The 15812-nt window shown below is 38.1% G+C and overlaps 1 protein-coding gene across 1 annotated transcript in view; it reads right to left on the bottom strand.

Annotated features, from left to right (window-relative positions):
* The window catches only part of LOC120628931 (kinase suppressor of Ras 2), a 29443-nt gene that overhangs the window by 2802 nt on the left and 10829 nt on the right, over positions 1 to 15812 (bottom strand). Inside the window, exons 7-16 of the mRNA XM_039897616.1 lie at positions 14742 to 14923; positions 12749 to 12831; positions 12227 to 12321; positions 11974 to 12133; positions 9378 to 9488; positions 7976 to 8046; positions 3784 to 3960; positions 2319 to 2504; positions 1692 to 1825; positions 947 to 1078 (exon numbers count right to left, since the gene is read on the bottom strand). Coding sequence (XP_039753550.1) covers positions 947 to 1078; positions 1692 to 1825; positions 2319 to 2504; positions 3784 to 3960; positions 7976 to 8046; positions 9378 to 9488; positions 11974 to 12133; positions 12227 to 12321; positions 12749 to 12831; positions 14742 to 14923 — 1331 coding nt within the window. The remainder of the gene's footprint in view (positions 1 to 946; positions 1079 to 1691; positions 1826 to 2318; positions 2505 to 3783; positions 3961 to 7975; positions 8047 to 9377; positions 9489 to 11973; positions 12134 to 12226; positions 12322 to 12748; positions 12832 to 14741; positions 14924 to 15812) is intronic.

The following is a 15812-nucleotide window of genomic DNA, read 5'->3' as shown; positions in this document are numbered from 1 at the left end:
AAACCGTGATCAATCAAAAAATTAGACGAGTTCAATCCATGAACAACCGAATAATTAGACGAGCTCAATCCGTGAACAATCAAAGAATTTGACGCGTTCCATCCGTGAACAATTTAAGAACTAAGCAACTTCAATCCGAGAAGAATTTAAGAACTTGACGTGTTCAATCCGAGAAAGATTTAGAATTAGACGTATTTAACCCATGAACAATTAAAAAATTTGACGAGTTCAATCCGTGAACTTTTCTCTACCCTTATAATAGAGAAACGTAACTCACGCCCGATCGCATTTAGTCAAATGAACTGTTCTACGAGCCGCGCATAGGAATCCCACTTTGCCCCCGCATGAATATAAAACTCATGGAACTTTCCATAAAGCCATGATGATTTTTAAACAAAATTACCGAAAAACTGCGCCACTTGTAATTCAGAAGTGAAACGCAAAGGCATTGAGCTCAGACTGACTTTGTTTGACATTTATTTTGTGACTACCTACTTATATTTTTATACTGATACATTACACATAGAAAACCGGAACCGCGGGTTACCGTAATCTCTAACAGCCATACTTAGAAATTATTGGCTTGATCTGACAATGAACGCCGGATCTCGGAATCCGTAGAAGATAACAAACCAGAAGACTAGCGAAGCAATTATTGTAATACCAGCTGCGGCCCGCGTTGTTATACTCGTGATGAATAATTCGTTGGGTTGCTTCCTTAGGACGTAAAGGAAGAACGATATTCGGTGCAAGAAATGCGAATGTTCCTGTATACCACCCTTGGAATTTGATGTTTTTCCAGAACCAAAACTAGCCCTTTGTAACTCTCCGTTCTTTCAACTCTATGCCACAAAAAAGTCGATTGGGGCGTGAAGTAAGGACGAAAGCGCATTTTCGTAATTATAATATTAGTATGGGGAGTATTGATCATATGGATTCCTCTTACCCAAACGCATATACATCTGTGGCTTTGGAGAAAGGTAGGTGCAACGATGCGTGCGGCCTCAACGCCCGCACGACCTCTGGAGCCAAGTAACACAGCCAGCCGGGCGGGATGCCCAGACTGTCACCCCGGGCGCTGTGGAAATTAGAAATTATTTTTTCAAGAGAATATACTACGACAAAAAGCACTACGCCACCTAGCCCTAAAGTAAGCGTAGCTTGTGTTCTGGGTACTAAGATGACTGATGAATATGTTTATGAATAATTTATAAATACTTATAATATGCATATAAACACCCGGTTACTGAAAAACATTCATGCTCATCGCACAAACATTTTCCAGCAGTGGGAATCGAACCCACGGCCTTGGGCTCAGAAAGCAGGGTTGCTGCAAACTGCGCCAATCGGCCGTCACGATTACGACGCGGTAATATGGTATATTCATCTCTTTTCATCTAAAACATTACGGGTTTTACGATTGGAGGAGTGTTTTTTTCCCACTACGAATGAGTTAGCCCGTGACTGCAAACTCACCTTGTGGTAATTGGTGGTGCAGTGGTAGCTGGCTAACCTGTTAATCGTATGGCAGTCACCTTACCCTTAATCGATTTGTACGCGGTATTTATCGCTACACCCTACCGGCAGTCTTTTCCGGTAGGGTGTTAGAAGCGATAACTAGCAAAAACGTCCCACTTGATACTATAGACAACGAAATATAAATTCGGACAGTGTTAAACTAAAAGCCTTACTTGTTACCGAAGCACAGTTTGGTGACGCTAAAGAGTCCGAAGTCGGTGATCACCACCTTCCCGTTCTCCAGGAATATGTTCTTCGTCTTCAGATCTTTGTGGACAATGCCCCGCGCGTGCAGGTAACCCATACCCTGTACAGACAAACATATGGGAAATTAAACCTTGTCCACTGACAAGTATAGTCAACAACGAGCGTCTTGTCGTGCCATCCCCTTATTTTCTACTTATGGGACGTTGTACCGATGCTCGGTCTATATTCCTTATCCACCATCTTAGGCTACCCAGCTGTAATCAATCAACTAATTTTTATTTTGCTGGAACATGATACATGCAACATGTTTACATAGATCTGTTAATTATTTTTAATAAATGTCACATTCTGCCAAGATTGGCGTGCAAAAATTTGTACATCTGTTCCTATTCTGTGGTGGTATCCTCTTTAAAAAAGATATTTCGGACGGTCATAGACGTAACTGTGAGACAACAAACAAAAAAAAGGAAGTCCTCTAAGCAGAGCCTGCCAAGCTAGGGTAAGCTCAGCTGTCTCACCCAGCGTGGACACAACGGCTCTATGGCTGGATAACCAAGAACGGAGACCGACCCACGAAGAAGAAGAAGAAATACCTGTGAGATCTGCTGTGCGACTATAACGCTTTTGTTGTTCGTGAACTTGTCTTTGCGCAAGTGTATGTGCGTGAACAGCGTCATGCCTTTGCACAGTGACGTCACGATGGCCAGTCGCGGCGGCTTCATACACGCGCCCATGAACAGTACCAGGTTCTCGTGACGCGTCTTTCTGAATGTCGCAACCTGGAGACAAAAGTATAATCATTACAACAGACTCTCTAAAAGGCGAAACACTTCCGAGTCAATTCTTTTTTGAGACATGTAGAAAATTTTCGTTAATCTTTACTCTACACTCTAAAAAAAGAAAGCCAACTAAGAGAGATTTACTCTTAGTTGACGTTATATAAATTATAACAATTATGATAATAAACATAACAACAAAAGCTGATTAGTTATAGCAGCAAGTTCATTATAGATTGAACTAACAATGTAGGTATGTTCATTGATTCTAACAAATAAATACGTTGTTTCTAATGAAAATGTTTGTGTGATGAACATGATTGCTTTTCAGTGTCTGGGTATTTATCTGTATATTATATGTATTATATTCATAAAGATATTCAACAGCTATCTTAGTACCCATAACACAAGCTACGCTTACTTTGGGGCTAGATGGAGATGTGTGTATTGTCGTAGTATATTTATTTATTTATTATTATTTACTTCTTTGTATGATTAGATCATTTTTAATTATTTAGCTTAAACAAGTACGTAAATTGAATCAGTTAAGAATATGCCTTAGTTAAGTAACAATAATAGGAGCAATCCAGTTGCCCAGTCCATTGAATTATGATAAACAATCATTATCATCTTATTTGATGTATCTATGTTCTTGTTAGGCTCGTATGGAATCAAGATGCTTGATCACAACAATCACTATCTTGTTAGGAATAACCAATTTTTTTTATATGCGGTCATCAAAGTAAGATAGAAATATAAGAACATACTGTTTGAATGCGGAATGTTTCTTAATCCAAATCACATAGGGTTAACGTGTTAGATTATTAATCACAATCCTGTTGAGAAAGCTGATAAATGTACTGATGCACTACCAGTACATAAAAATGTTGAGTTACCTTAAAATTCCTCGTTACGGGATTATATCCGGTGCCCATTAAACAAGGCGCCGGATATAATACCGTAACGAGGAATAAACAAGATGCACACATGTATAAAGATTGTTCTTGTTGTGCACTTTAAATTTCGCATGCTCAACAGTAGAATATGAAGGAATGTTCTTCTTTTTTTTTTTGATGGCGTTGCGAATTGCGTGGATCGTCCACGATCCATGCATCTGGGTCGATATACCGACAAATCCAAAAATATTATCGTGTTATGTACCCGTTGAACTATATTTAAGAAATGAAATGTAATGAAATTTATTAGCTGAACATGTGCTTTCATAGGGTCTTAATTATTATTACATAAAAAAAACGTACCCGTTGAACTATATACAACTTACCTCGTGTTTAAAGGTGTCTAACGGCACGGAGTGATCGCTAAGCGCGTTCACATGCAACAGTTTCACGGCGACGGCGCCGTGCCAGCTGCCGCGGTATACTGTGCCGAAGCGGCCCGTGCCGATCACTTCGAACAGCTTCAGCTCATCATACGGGATGTCCCATTCTTTCATTGACAACTGGGAACAAACGATGCTACTGTTATTAATTAATAAACAATTTATCATTGTGTGGTGCGACAATCTTCTATGGACCACTGCAGAAAGGATTTAAATGCATTCCAAAGGTCTATAATTTACTCAAAAATAGCAGATATAATTCGTTTGTAACCGAAAATCAGGACCTATATAAATCAAATGTACTAATGTGTTTGAGCCATGTCTAAATGGCCGGTAATTTGCCCGAGTGCACAAAATAATCATTAAAATACGCACTTCCTCAAATATTCTCCGATGATGTGAGAATGCAGTCATCTTTTAAACTCGTGAACCACAACACCGAACCCACAAAACGAATAATAATAAAAGTTATCTACAAGTTCAATCAAAACAAAAAATCTACAGAAATACAAATAAAATCAGCATTCTATAATGAAAAACTGCACAGTTATTATATTTTTAACACTTTTAGTGAACCACACAAATTATTATAAACGCGTAACTGAGTTTGTTGTTATGTCTTTGTTTCGCGCAGCAACGGAGCAACTGATAGATTTATTTTTATTTTTTAAACCCAGAAACAGTATTTTATATTCTGGAAGAACAACTATTTAAAAATTAACAACACTAGTAAAAACAATATAAAATGCTTATTTAAAAAGAACGCACGCGCATACTATAATCACAGTCCGGCCAATGCTATCACTTCGGCGTGAGGGCAGCGGATGTGACGACTGCCGAGCGATAAGAAAGCTTCGCATTGACAACTGCCTACAAAATGTAACTTGACGCCTATAGGTTACTAATCCATTCGAGTATATAAATGCATCAGTGCGTTTGTTTGTCCTTACTTTCCGGCCAACCAATGGACTTGAACATTTTATTCGCCGGGGAAGACGAGGTGCCCTACTTCTGACGTCATCCGTACGTGGGCTCTCACCACGGCCTAGGGGGCGTGCGGATTAGTCACCGCCCGTAACCCTTACGTCCCCGATCCGACGACCCCTTTGCTATTTCGAGCCCTAAAGCTCTTCCTGGCTGAGCCACATACTGAGGATGGCTAACAAGCCCGTGTTACGCTGTTAGCTGCTAAATCATTAGGTTTAATCAATACTTGATAATTTGCATAGATATATTATGAAAATTATACTCCGCGAAAAGCAGGAGAATCTGTGTGGTGTAATTTATAATTTCTTCAATCCTTATACTCCACACCAAACAGTTCTTCGGCAAATTACCCTCTTCGAAATTACGTTTCGCTTCGAAACCGGAGCATCCTCAGGAGATGTTGACTTTACAATGAATAATTGTTAAGCCTATAATTGTCTATGCACATAGTGTAAAGCTCCGAAATCACCTGGGAACACACCGGTGTCTCCCTTGTGCAACACCCAAAGGCCTGGCTGCCAGGCTGGCAGGCACGGCAACATTTGCCACAATACGCCATCGTCCCGGGGGTCGACAGAGGTAAAAGAGGGTGAACGGCCGAATCCCCTATTCTGCCTGCTTTCATCAGCATATAAGCTAACTTTCATTCCAGAGTAATGTACCAACGGTTTCAGATCGACATCTTTATTTAAGTAGGCCCATAGTTGGCACTTTTGATGCGCACATTACATGTGAGTTACACGGTAGTGAGATGATGGCGATAACCATATTCGTAAACTTAAAACTAAAACTACGGGTTCCTAACGCGTCCTGGTCTAAGAAGAAGCCCATAACAAACTTAGCCGTTTATGTGCACCACACGCAAATAGTAAACACAGGCGCAGCCACGGGTAGAGCTAGTGCAATAAACGCAAGACGTTCAGAAATGGCAGTAACACTACACTTGTCACTTGACGAGAGCAGTATCGAGATAAACAAACGACATTGTATTGCTGACACATACTCGTACTTCTTGCGAGATGGAATTTTATATTATAACGTAATTTAAGAGATGCTATAATATTTGGTATTTTCAAGCGGAAGCGGGGATAGCCCAGTGGTAACGACTTGGATTTCGAATCCCACCACGTATCTGTAACTTTTCTAGGCTTTGTGTGTTTTAAGTAAATCAAATATCACTTAAAATTGAAAATAATTCCGGCCTAATTCCTTCCCATTGAGGCCGGTAAATGGGTTGATCTTTTTTTTATGTGGCCGAGTGGTGTTTCATCGTTCTGGGAATGGTTTTTTTCAAACATCGAGGCTATACGGCTGTTAGACACGCTCTTGAGAACAATGTAGAATCAGGCATGCCGGTTTACTCACGCTATTTTCCTTCACCCTTAAAAGCTTGTGATGTTTAATAGCTTAAATTAAAAACGCACATAAAAGAGTCAAGTACGAGCCGGAGATCGAACTAGGTGAAACCGAATGGAAAACCGAAACCTTATCCACAATACTATCACCGCTTAAAAACAAGACAATAAATAATAATTAAAGCATAAATCACAACACGTTAACAAGACACATTGTGTGTCGCCAGGACAGTCGTACCATAAATAAACATTTATCTTAAGTGCCCCTGATAATGAAAAGCTCACTGTCTAAGTTTGATCTTCAAGGGTGCGATTCCAACAGAGATTTGTAGCTGTTAATCTCTATATGAGAAATTACAATGGTCTGCAAAAAAAAATTTTTTTTTCCTTCTTGTTCTCATGCATGAATTCTTCATATTTTGTGCTCTATACACGGAATCTGAGATACAATTAAGTACCACACGTAGGTTTCCAATATAATATTTATTGAATTAACAAATAATATAATTAAAACATCAATTATTATAACGAAATGAATAAATATTACAGTCTAAGTTTTACATTGAAAAATCCTAAATTATAGTCACAAAATGAGCAAATATTTGTCACCTATCATCTCTCATTATATGGTGAGAAAATTTGTTATTTTGTAGTTTTTTTTTTCTTTTTCATTGTTTCTATTGGAGTTTCTCGGCGAATTGACCAACCGAAACCAGCAAGCTTTGCCATATATTTTATATTTATTGTTTCTGCTGATAAAAAAATACATAAACTACACATAAAATACTCAAAACCAATATAGGGAACATGAACTTTATGCAAAACTTACCAAAATATTTGATACAAAACGTAAACAATTAAGAGACAAGTTTTCACTCAACTGTTGTGGAGCCACAGCGAATACTGCGCATGCGCGTATGTACTACCATAAAAATCACCTTCGGTACTTCCCTTCTTTCTCTTACAACTCGCTAAAACTTATTTTGTACATACACTGTTTGTATATAAACTATTTGTAACATTAACGCGCAAAAAAATAAAAAAAAATCCAAATTTTTGAAATTTAAAAAAAAAATCATAGAAAAAAACCTAGAGTTGAAGGAAAAAATTGGCCAACTCAGAACATTTGAATCGTCATATTTATGTAAATTTTTTTTAAAGAAGGATTTCATTGCTGACCAGTGTTATTGTTAGCTTTGAGTAGCTCTATAAATATAGCTTTTAAGAGCGTATTTCATATAGCTTTCTATTTGTATGTGCAATTAAGACTTCTTTTTCTTCTTCTCATTGTAATAAGGACCTTTGAAAGGTAGATCGAAACTGCAATGTTTCCTAATAGATGGCGCTACGGTCGCTACAAGAATGGTAAACTGGACATAATGACGGCCGAGTGGCGCAGTGAGCAGCGACCCTGCTTTCTGAGTCCAAGGCCGTGGGTTCGATTCCCACAACTGGAGAGTGTTTGTGTGATGAACATGAATGTTTTTCAGTGTCTGGGTGTTTATCTGTATAAGTATTTATGTGTATTATATTCATTGAAAAAATTTTCATCACTTATCTCAGTACCCATAACACAAGCTATGCTTACTTTGGGGCTAGATGGCGATGTGTGTATTATCGTAGTATATTTATATATTTATTTATTTATTTATATTATAATTTCAGCACTGGTGGAATAAGAGCCGTAACTTAGTCGGTAAGCGATCGCCTGATAGTCGCATATCCTGTCGGTTCCAAAATTGTTATACGAATTTAAAAGTATATCACTTTCTTAGATCAATATAAACACTCACGCTATTTTGTCGCGGCCATCTCGAGTCGTCCGTAGAACCCGATCCGCTGAGCGACACGCGACCCGACCCTTCTGCGATGAAATACAATATCTTTAACAACATAAATAACTGTATAAATACAAAACATGCATACTAGTTAGAAAAAAACTCAATAGGTACTGACAGAATACCAGCGTTGTGGGTACATTAATATCCGGTACATTAAGCTGAGTCAGAACCTTTTTATTGGCACGACACATTATAGACATAAGCTATTAATAATGAAGTACAAAATTTTAAGTTACTCCGTATGTAAGTCTGTTTGTGTTGTTCTGGTAAATAAACAAATTCTATTCTATTCTAAAAATACTTACCAAATTCATACATACACAAATTACTTTCAAAACTAAATCACATCTAAACACACGAAATAGCATAAATTAAGATTACCTAGTACGATTACTAGAACTTAGTATGGCAGTAAAACTATACAGGTTGAGGGAGTACTACTATATAGTCTACCCAAAGAGATTTTTTGCGAGAAATCTTTTAAATCATTTAAAAACAAAGCTAAAAAAATCATTGTTTAAATTTTTTATAAACGCGCCACCTTTTGTATTTTTGTGTTTGTTTTGTTTTTTTTATCACACTAACTAGATAATATATTACCACTTCTTTATGTTCATTTTAATTTCTCATTAAGTGAAACTGTTTCTTTTGAGAATAAATGTCTTTAAATCTAAATAAACTTGCAGTGCACTAGACTACACAAAATAAGCAATTCATTTAAAGGAAATTGTATACAATTTTACAACAAATTACCGGTTGATAAATTGGGGACGTCTCTAAAAAAGTTCTGCACTAAGCGAAAGCTTATAGAAAAGTAAAGTATTACGTACGATAACGATAAAAAAGCTTGGGTGTTAACAATTGCTCTAACCAGATTCTTTCTTAAATATTTTCAAATGACAATGTGAGATGGTGATAACAAAAATTACACCCGGCCAAGTTTGCTGTGGGCTTCTTAGACGGGGGCGAGTTTGGAACCCTCGTAGCTTTAGTTTATGGTTTACGAATGTAGTTATCGCCGTCACTACTCACTGCTTTGTTTATGTACACATTCTGTATGTAATCAACGCATCAAAAGTGCCATCTATGTGCCTATTTGAATAAAGAAATATTTGACTTTGACTTTTGACTATCAGGTGTATAAAATAACAGTCTGACTGGGGACATAAACTAGCGTAATAATGTTACCGTCTGTCCTTTCAACTAACTCTAGGCCGTTGGAACTATTATTTCAAAAATATTTCTATATATCTAGACATAATTTTCTCGTGGCGCGCATGCTAGCCCTGCCCGACGTGTGTGTGTTGTATATCACAATACCACAAACCAACCATCCAAAATGTATGAACCTTACCACTTTTAATACTGGCGGTGAGATCTTCTTTTGTGTCTTGGTGGATGAGCGACCTCGCGGGCGACTGCACGGCTGACGTGTGGTTCGGACTGGACACCGGTGGTTTTACCTCTGACAACAAAAAAAAAACAATTTATTAATGTCGAGCATCGACAGCCTCTTTAATCTTTTTCTTTTTTTCTAATCATAATAGACCGACCAACGACGACCTCCGTGGCGCAACGGTGAGCGCTGTGAATTTAAGTAGGAGGTCCCGGATTCTGCAGAGGCAATTTGGGCATGCATTTATAATTTCTAAATTTTCTCAGGTCAGGTCTGGTGGGTGGCCTTACCGATAAAGTCGTGCCGCTAAGCGGTTTAGTGTTCCGGTGCGATGTCGCGTAGAAACCGATTATGGGTATGACTACCATACTCCCTAACAGGTTAGCCCGCTACCATCTCAGCCTGCATCATAACTTACTACCAGGGGAGATTGTAGTCAAGGGCTAACTTGAAGTGGAATAAAAAATACCGACCGACAGATAAAATATTGACCGACCCTGAATGCAGATGATATAAAATGGAGAAAATCTGCAGCGCCAGTTATAAGAAAAGAGAACAGATGTAGGTGGTGTATATAAATAAACATATATATTTGCATATATAGCTATATATATATACATAAATACTATGTATATATATATATATATATATACTAGCTGTTGCCCGCGACTTCGTCTGCGTTTGATTTTGTTTTTAAAGTATTCAGTATCGCTAAGCCTTAAATGATTATAGTAGTATATATATATATATATATATATAACATGTGACTGTCAATTAATTATAGACAAATAATTTGCAATAAAATAAAATTGCGACTATAATTAAAGATCTAAGCTATCCTATCTCTTAAGTTAGACCAGACTGCTCACGGTGTGCCAATTTAATTTAAAATCGGTCAAATAGTTTAGGAGTCCATCGCGGACAAACATCGTGACAGGAGATTTATATATATTAAGATAAATACTATGTATATATATATAATATTAAAAAAATACTATATAAATATATATATATATATATATATCTTTATATATATATTTCTTGTGTGCGTGTGTATGTCACTGAACTCCTTCTTTTTGAACTGAACTTATTTTTTTGGTATTTGTTTGGGTGGCACCCTGGATGGTTTAGATTGATAAATTAGCCCGACAGATGGCGCTGGGTCCGCTTGTATATATATATATATATATATATATATATATATATATATGTATAGTGCCCGGTCCATTGCCACTTCAGCTTCGCGACTCGTTGAGCTATGTCGGTAACTCTGGTTCTTCTACGAATCTCCACATTTCTGATTTGATCGCGTAGAGATACTCCGAGCATAGCTCTCTCCATCGCTCGCTGAGTGACTCTGAGCCTTCTTATGAGGCAATGGGCCGGGCACATAGTTCGGAGATAGGACGGACGTTGGGGTCCCAAGGTGCTGGAATGGCAGCCCCGAACTGGTAAGCGCAGCGTTGGTCGACCCCCAACGAGGTGGACAGACGACATTAAGCGCGTCGCAGGTAGCCGCTGGATCCAAGCGGCTCAGAACCGTGGAACTTTGAACTCCCTACAAAAGACTTCCTATATTTAAAAAAAAACTAAACCACTTCCTATCGCAATACTGTGGTACTGTTTAAACTTAGTTATTATTTTTTTCCTTTACTCTTTTTTGTGTTAGTTTAGCTAGTTTTGTTCTATAGTATATATTGTCAACATTTTAAATATTATTTTATATATAATTTAGGTATTTGTTTTTTTTAATTTATTCTAAATGTATGTTTTTGTTCGCGGTGCTAGATTCGTCAAGCTTATGTCACAGCCTGATGGATCTTATAGCTTATAAGTACTCTCATGTCTCTCTTAATCGTTTTTTCTCCTTCTAACTGACAATATAGTTTTTATTTGCAAGTTGTGGCAGTCTTTAAGTGGGTCTACAATATTACATTTATATGTTTTTTCATTTTTTCAATGAATGAATGAATACACTTTGATTGTACACCACAGAGAAAATTTACAGAGATACAAATACAACAGCACAATAAGGTAGAACGTACAATTTGGCGGCCTTATCGCTAAATAGCGATCTCTTCCAGGCAACCAAAGGCATACAAGAAAATGTTATAAGAAATAAGTAGGTGGTACAACAAACAAAATTAAATATTAGGACTTAAAACTAAATTAACATAAAAAAATAAATTAAAAAAAAAACATTAAACATAGTATATCCTAAACATAACATATTAAAGATATGTACAAAAATATAAAATATATTCCATACATATATACAAACATATAAACATACAAATACGCTACTATAAATAATTAATTAAAAAAAAAATTAAAAAAAATTAATAAAATAAAAGAACCCTCAAAAATATGTAGTTTTTGTTTAGTTTTTAAGAGTTGTTGTTGTAAACTGTTGATTGTCCCTTAAATAAATAAATAAAGACCTATGTCCAGCAGTGGACGTCTATCGGTTGATGTGTTGATGATGTGTATAGTAAATTTTATCTCGTGAGAGTTGAGAGCGGAGCCTATACTTCTCGGTTAATGGCCGTCGTACCTGGGAAGTGGAACTGCTGTTTGACGTTGTACTGCGGCTGGTGCGCGTGGTGCGGGAAATGCGCGTGGTGCGACTGCGGTGTTGCGGGCGCGGGCAGTGCGGGCGACGATGGTGTGGAACTATTGCACGACGATGTGTTCGACGACGAATCCGGACCACCCTGTATACCGAAAGACCATATCAGTAAGCTTACTGCTACAGTGGACACCAGGAGCTATCGAAAAATAGTTTCTTTTTTTTTTCCTTTACTCACAGTGTGATGGTGGGGGGCGGGAGGGGGGCGTCGTCGCAGGGGTGTCACGGATTGCATCAGCGTCCTCCCGACCGACGATGTGAGGTACAGGCCGCCTAAATAATATACTTTTTTTATTTTATAATTTTTATTAGTGTTTTTACCTACACTTGCAGGAGTTATCAATTTTTACAAATTTAAAATGTGTTCGAAAATTTTCGGAACCGGCTATTCAAAAATTCAAAAATTCAAAAATTCGACTCTCTGGCAATCGCGGCCTGAGCGCTTTCTCCAATTAAGCTACGGCTCTCCTACCGTCGGTGCCGAAATTAGTATCTGCCTTTCATATCAGTCTTATAACGGTTTTATTAGTTTCACAGTGGGGACGTTCGATGTTTTATTTGCGCCTATCTGTCTAACTAACAAGTCCTTAACTATTATAACCAGCTAGGTTAAGGCGCGGGCGCCGTGACAACTTTTTTAACTTATATCTGCACCGCTGGCTTAAAAGGTTGGGTACCCCTGATCTAGATTAAAACTTACCATCTTTATGAAATTTCTCCTTGAACGCAGTCACGAATTCCGGCGGTAGGCCACACGACGGCGGGACTTTACTCTCGCAATCCCTGCAACAACAGTAGACTGTACGGCAAAATTGTCAACCTATTACCGTACCACTACAGGGCGCGGGTCTCCTGTCAGAATGAGAAGGGTTTAGGGCCATAATCCACCACGCTGCCCGAGTGCGGATTGGTGGAATTCGCAAGCCAATGAGAAAAAAGTTAACGGGGTAGGGGACACCGTTAACTATTTTTTTACATAAATAAATAAATATAAATAAATATACTACGACAATACACACATCGCCATCTAACCCCAAAGTAAGCGTTGCTTGTGTTATGGGTACTAAGATAGCTGTTGAATATTTTTATGAATATAATACACATTATATACAGATAAACACCCAGACACTGAAAAACAATCATGTTCATCGCGCAAACATTTTCCAGTTCTGGGAATCGAACCCACGGCCTTGGACTCTGTAAGCAGGGTCGCTGCACATAAAAAACCAAACTTTATACCTTTCAGTGTAGTTCCAAGCCACAATAACAGCTTTAAATTGTGGCCGGAAAGTAACGCCGGAAAATAGCTAGTCTATATGTATATAAATGTTATGTCAGTTTGTGTACGCTTCAAAAACTCAAAAAGTTCTGCACCGATCGAGCTGAAATTTTAGCATGATATATAATCCGCATCAAGGATTGTTTTTATCTATTTTTTGCATCAGTCACATATCCGAGAGTCTTTATATCTACTCAGACAAGTATTGCAAAATTAAACTTATATGTAATGTATTCTTTGTTTTGTTTCTCATCACCACCATCACCACCATCACCATTTCATAAAAATGTGCCACAGTGAAGCGTGGCAGGGTACAACTAGTTTTATGTAAAATAAGTTATTAATTTAAAGAACTACAGAAATGTTCGTCTAAATGTGCGATGTCGTGTGCCATGCAACCGCTCACTTTGACTATTCCATTCACAGAATCACTCATACATCGACTCACTATGGAATCTTTTTTTTAATTAAACTACGAGTTAGCCCTTAACTGGCCCTGATCTCACCTGGTAAGTGATGATGCATTCTAAGATGGGAGCGGGCTAACCTGTTAAAGAGTATTTTAGTTAAAGCCCTAATGGGTTTCCAAGCGACATCGCACCGGAACGCTAAATCGCTTAGCGGCACTTCTTTATCGGTAGCGTGGTAACTAGCCACGGCCAAAGCCTTCCACTAGACCTAACAGAATTCAGAATTATTTTTTTTATTTTTTATTCCACTACAAGTGAGCCCTTAACAGGCCCTGATCTCACCTGGTGGTAAGCGATGATGCATTCTAAGATGGTAGCGGGCTAAACTGTTAGGGTGGGTGGTGGTATGGTGGTCATACCCCCAATTATTATTATTATTATTAAATTCTTTATTGCACATACAAAAACCAAAATACAAAGAACAACACAAAAGATAAAAATAAAAAAAAAATAAAAAAAAAGTTTAGGTGTGCAAAGGCGGTCTTATCGCTAAGGCGATCGCTCCCAGACAACCTTTCTACGCGACATCGCACCGGAACACTAAATCGCTTAGCGGCACTTCTTTGTCAGTAGGGTGGCAACTAGCCACGGCCAGACCAGAACAGAATTCAGAAATTACAAATTCCCAAATTGGTACCCTGCCGGGAGTCCGGGACCTCCTATTTAAATTCGCAGCGCTCACCGTTGGAGGCAGTGGCGTGCATAAAGGGTATGCACTGGGAATGCAGATGATATAAAATGAAGACAATCTCCAGCACGAGTTATAAAAAACTCAAGGCATTGTAAGAGTTATAAAAGGCCTACCTTGAGTTATTTATAACTCGTACTGAAGATTTTCTTCATTTTTAATCATCTGCATACCCTGTGCATACCCTCTATGCGAGCCACTGGTTGGAGGTCACCGCCAGGGAGGTCTTCAAAATCTAAGGCGGTGTGAAATTCACCTGTGGCATTTGAACTTGCACTCCTTGCACTTGAGCCCGGAGCCGAAGAGCATCTGCTTATCGCAGTAGTCGCACGTCGCGATCATGTTGAATGTCTTCGTGAAGCGATGCGCGATGTCGTGCGCCATACAACCGCTCACTGTGGGAGTTCTCGGGGACCGGGGGGCGGGGACGCTGGTAACCTAAGCGAAGAGAAGATCCCATTAAACAAAAGGATTTAAAATAAAATTTCATCATAAAGTTTTAAATTTCATCAAAGTCATAGATGGCACTTTTGATGCGTACATTTATTTATTTATTTATTTATGAATATCCTTAGTATACTTACAGGCTACAGCTAGCCAAAACGAATACTAAGTCAGTATTATATATGTATTTGTATCTTTACATTTTGGTATTTATGTATATCTATCAACACTTTTGGCACTATCCCGTTCTCTTGCTGTAAGTCCTATCTACAAAGGTTGCCTGTAAGAGATTGCTTGCAGCAATAAGGCCGCCTTTTCATGTCTACATTGTGTACTGTATACTCCTTACTGTTTCTTTTCCTGTATGTTATACGTGCAATAAAGTGTTTCTTCTTCTTCTTCTTCTTCAGTTGCAGATGTACATTACAAAAATATTAGTTCATTATATTTATTCAACATGTATAATATGATATAGGAGTGAGTTGATGCAGTCGCGTGCATAGAGGGCATGCACAGGGTATAAAATGAAAAAAAAACTCCAGTAGTTATTCAGTTTTATATCACGCCATTGAGTTGATGGCGATAACTAAATTCGTCAACTAGGTCTTTGAAATTCAAGGCAAAATTACGTGACTGGTTGGTTGATAAATGAGTTCTTGGATAATAAAATGTCGAAGCTCGCGTGCAATTCAAAAATTCACCTTCTATACAAGTCGTAGATGAAATAATATTTATTTATTAATGTAGGCGTGTCACAGGCACTTATGAAGCGTTCATACATATAGTTTTACATAATTGTAAGGGGATGGTGATAACTTCGTTCGACAACTTTAACCTAAAGCTACGAGGGTTCCAAACGCGCCCTGGTCTAAGAAGAGCCTAC

The sequence above is a fragment of the Pararge aegeria genome, chromosome 13, assembly GCF_905163445.1.
Source record: "Pararge aegeria chromosome 13, ilParAegt1.1, whole genome shotgun sequence".
Taxonomy (NCBI): Eukaryota; Metazoa; Arthropoda; class Insecta; order Lepidoptera; family Nymphalidae; genus Pararge; species Pararge aegeria.
This window is presented reverse-complemented; position numbering and strand designations above follow the sequence as displayed.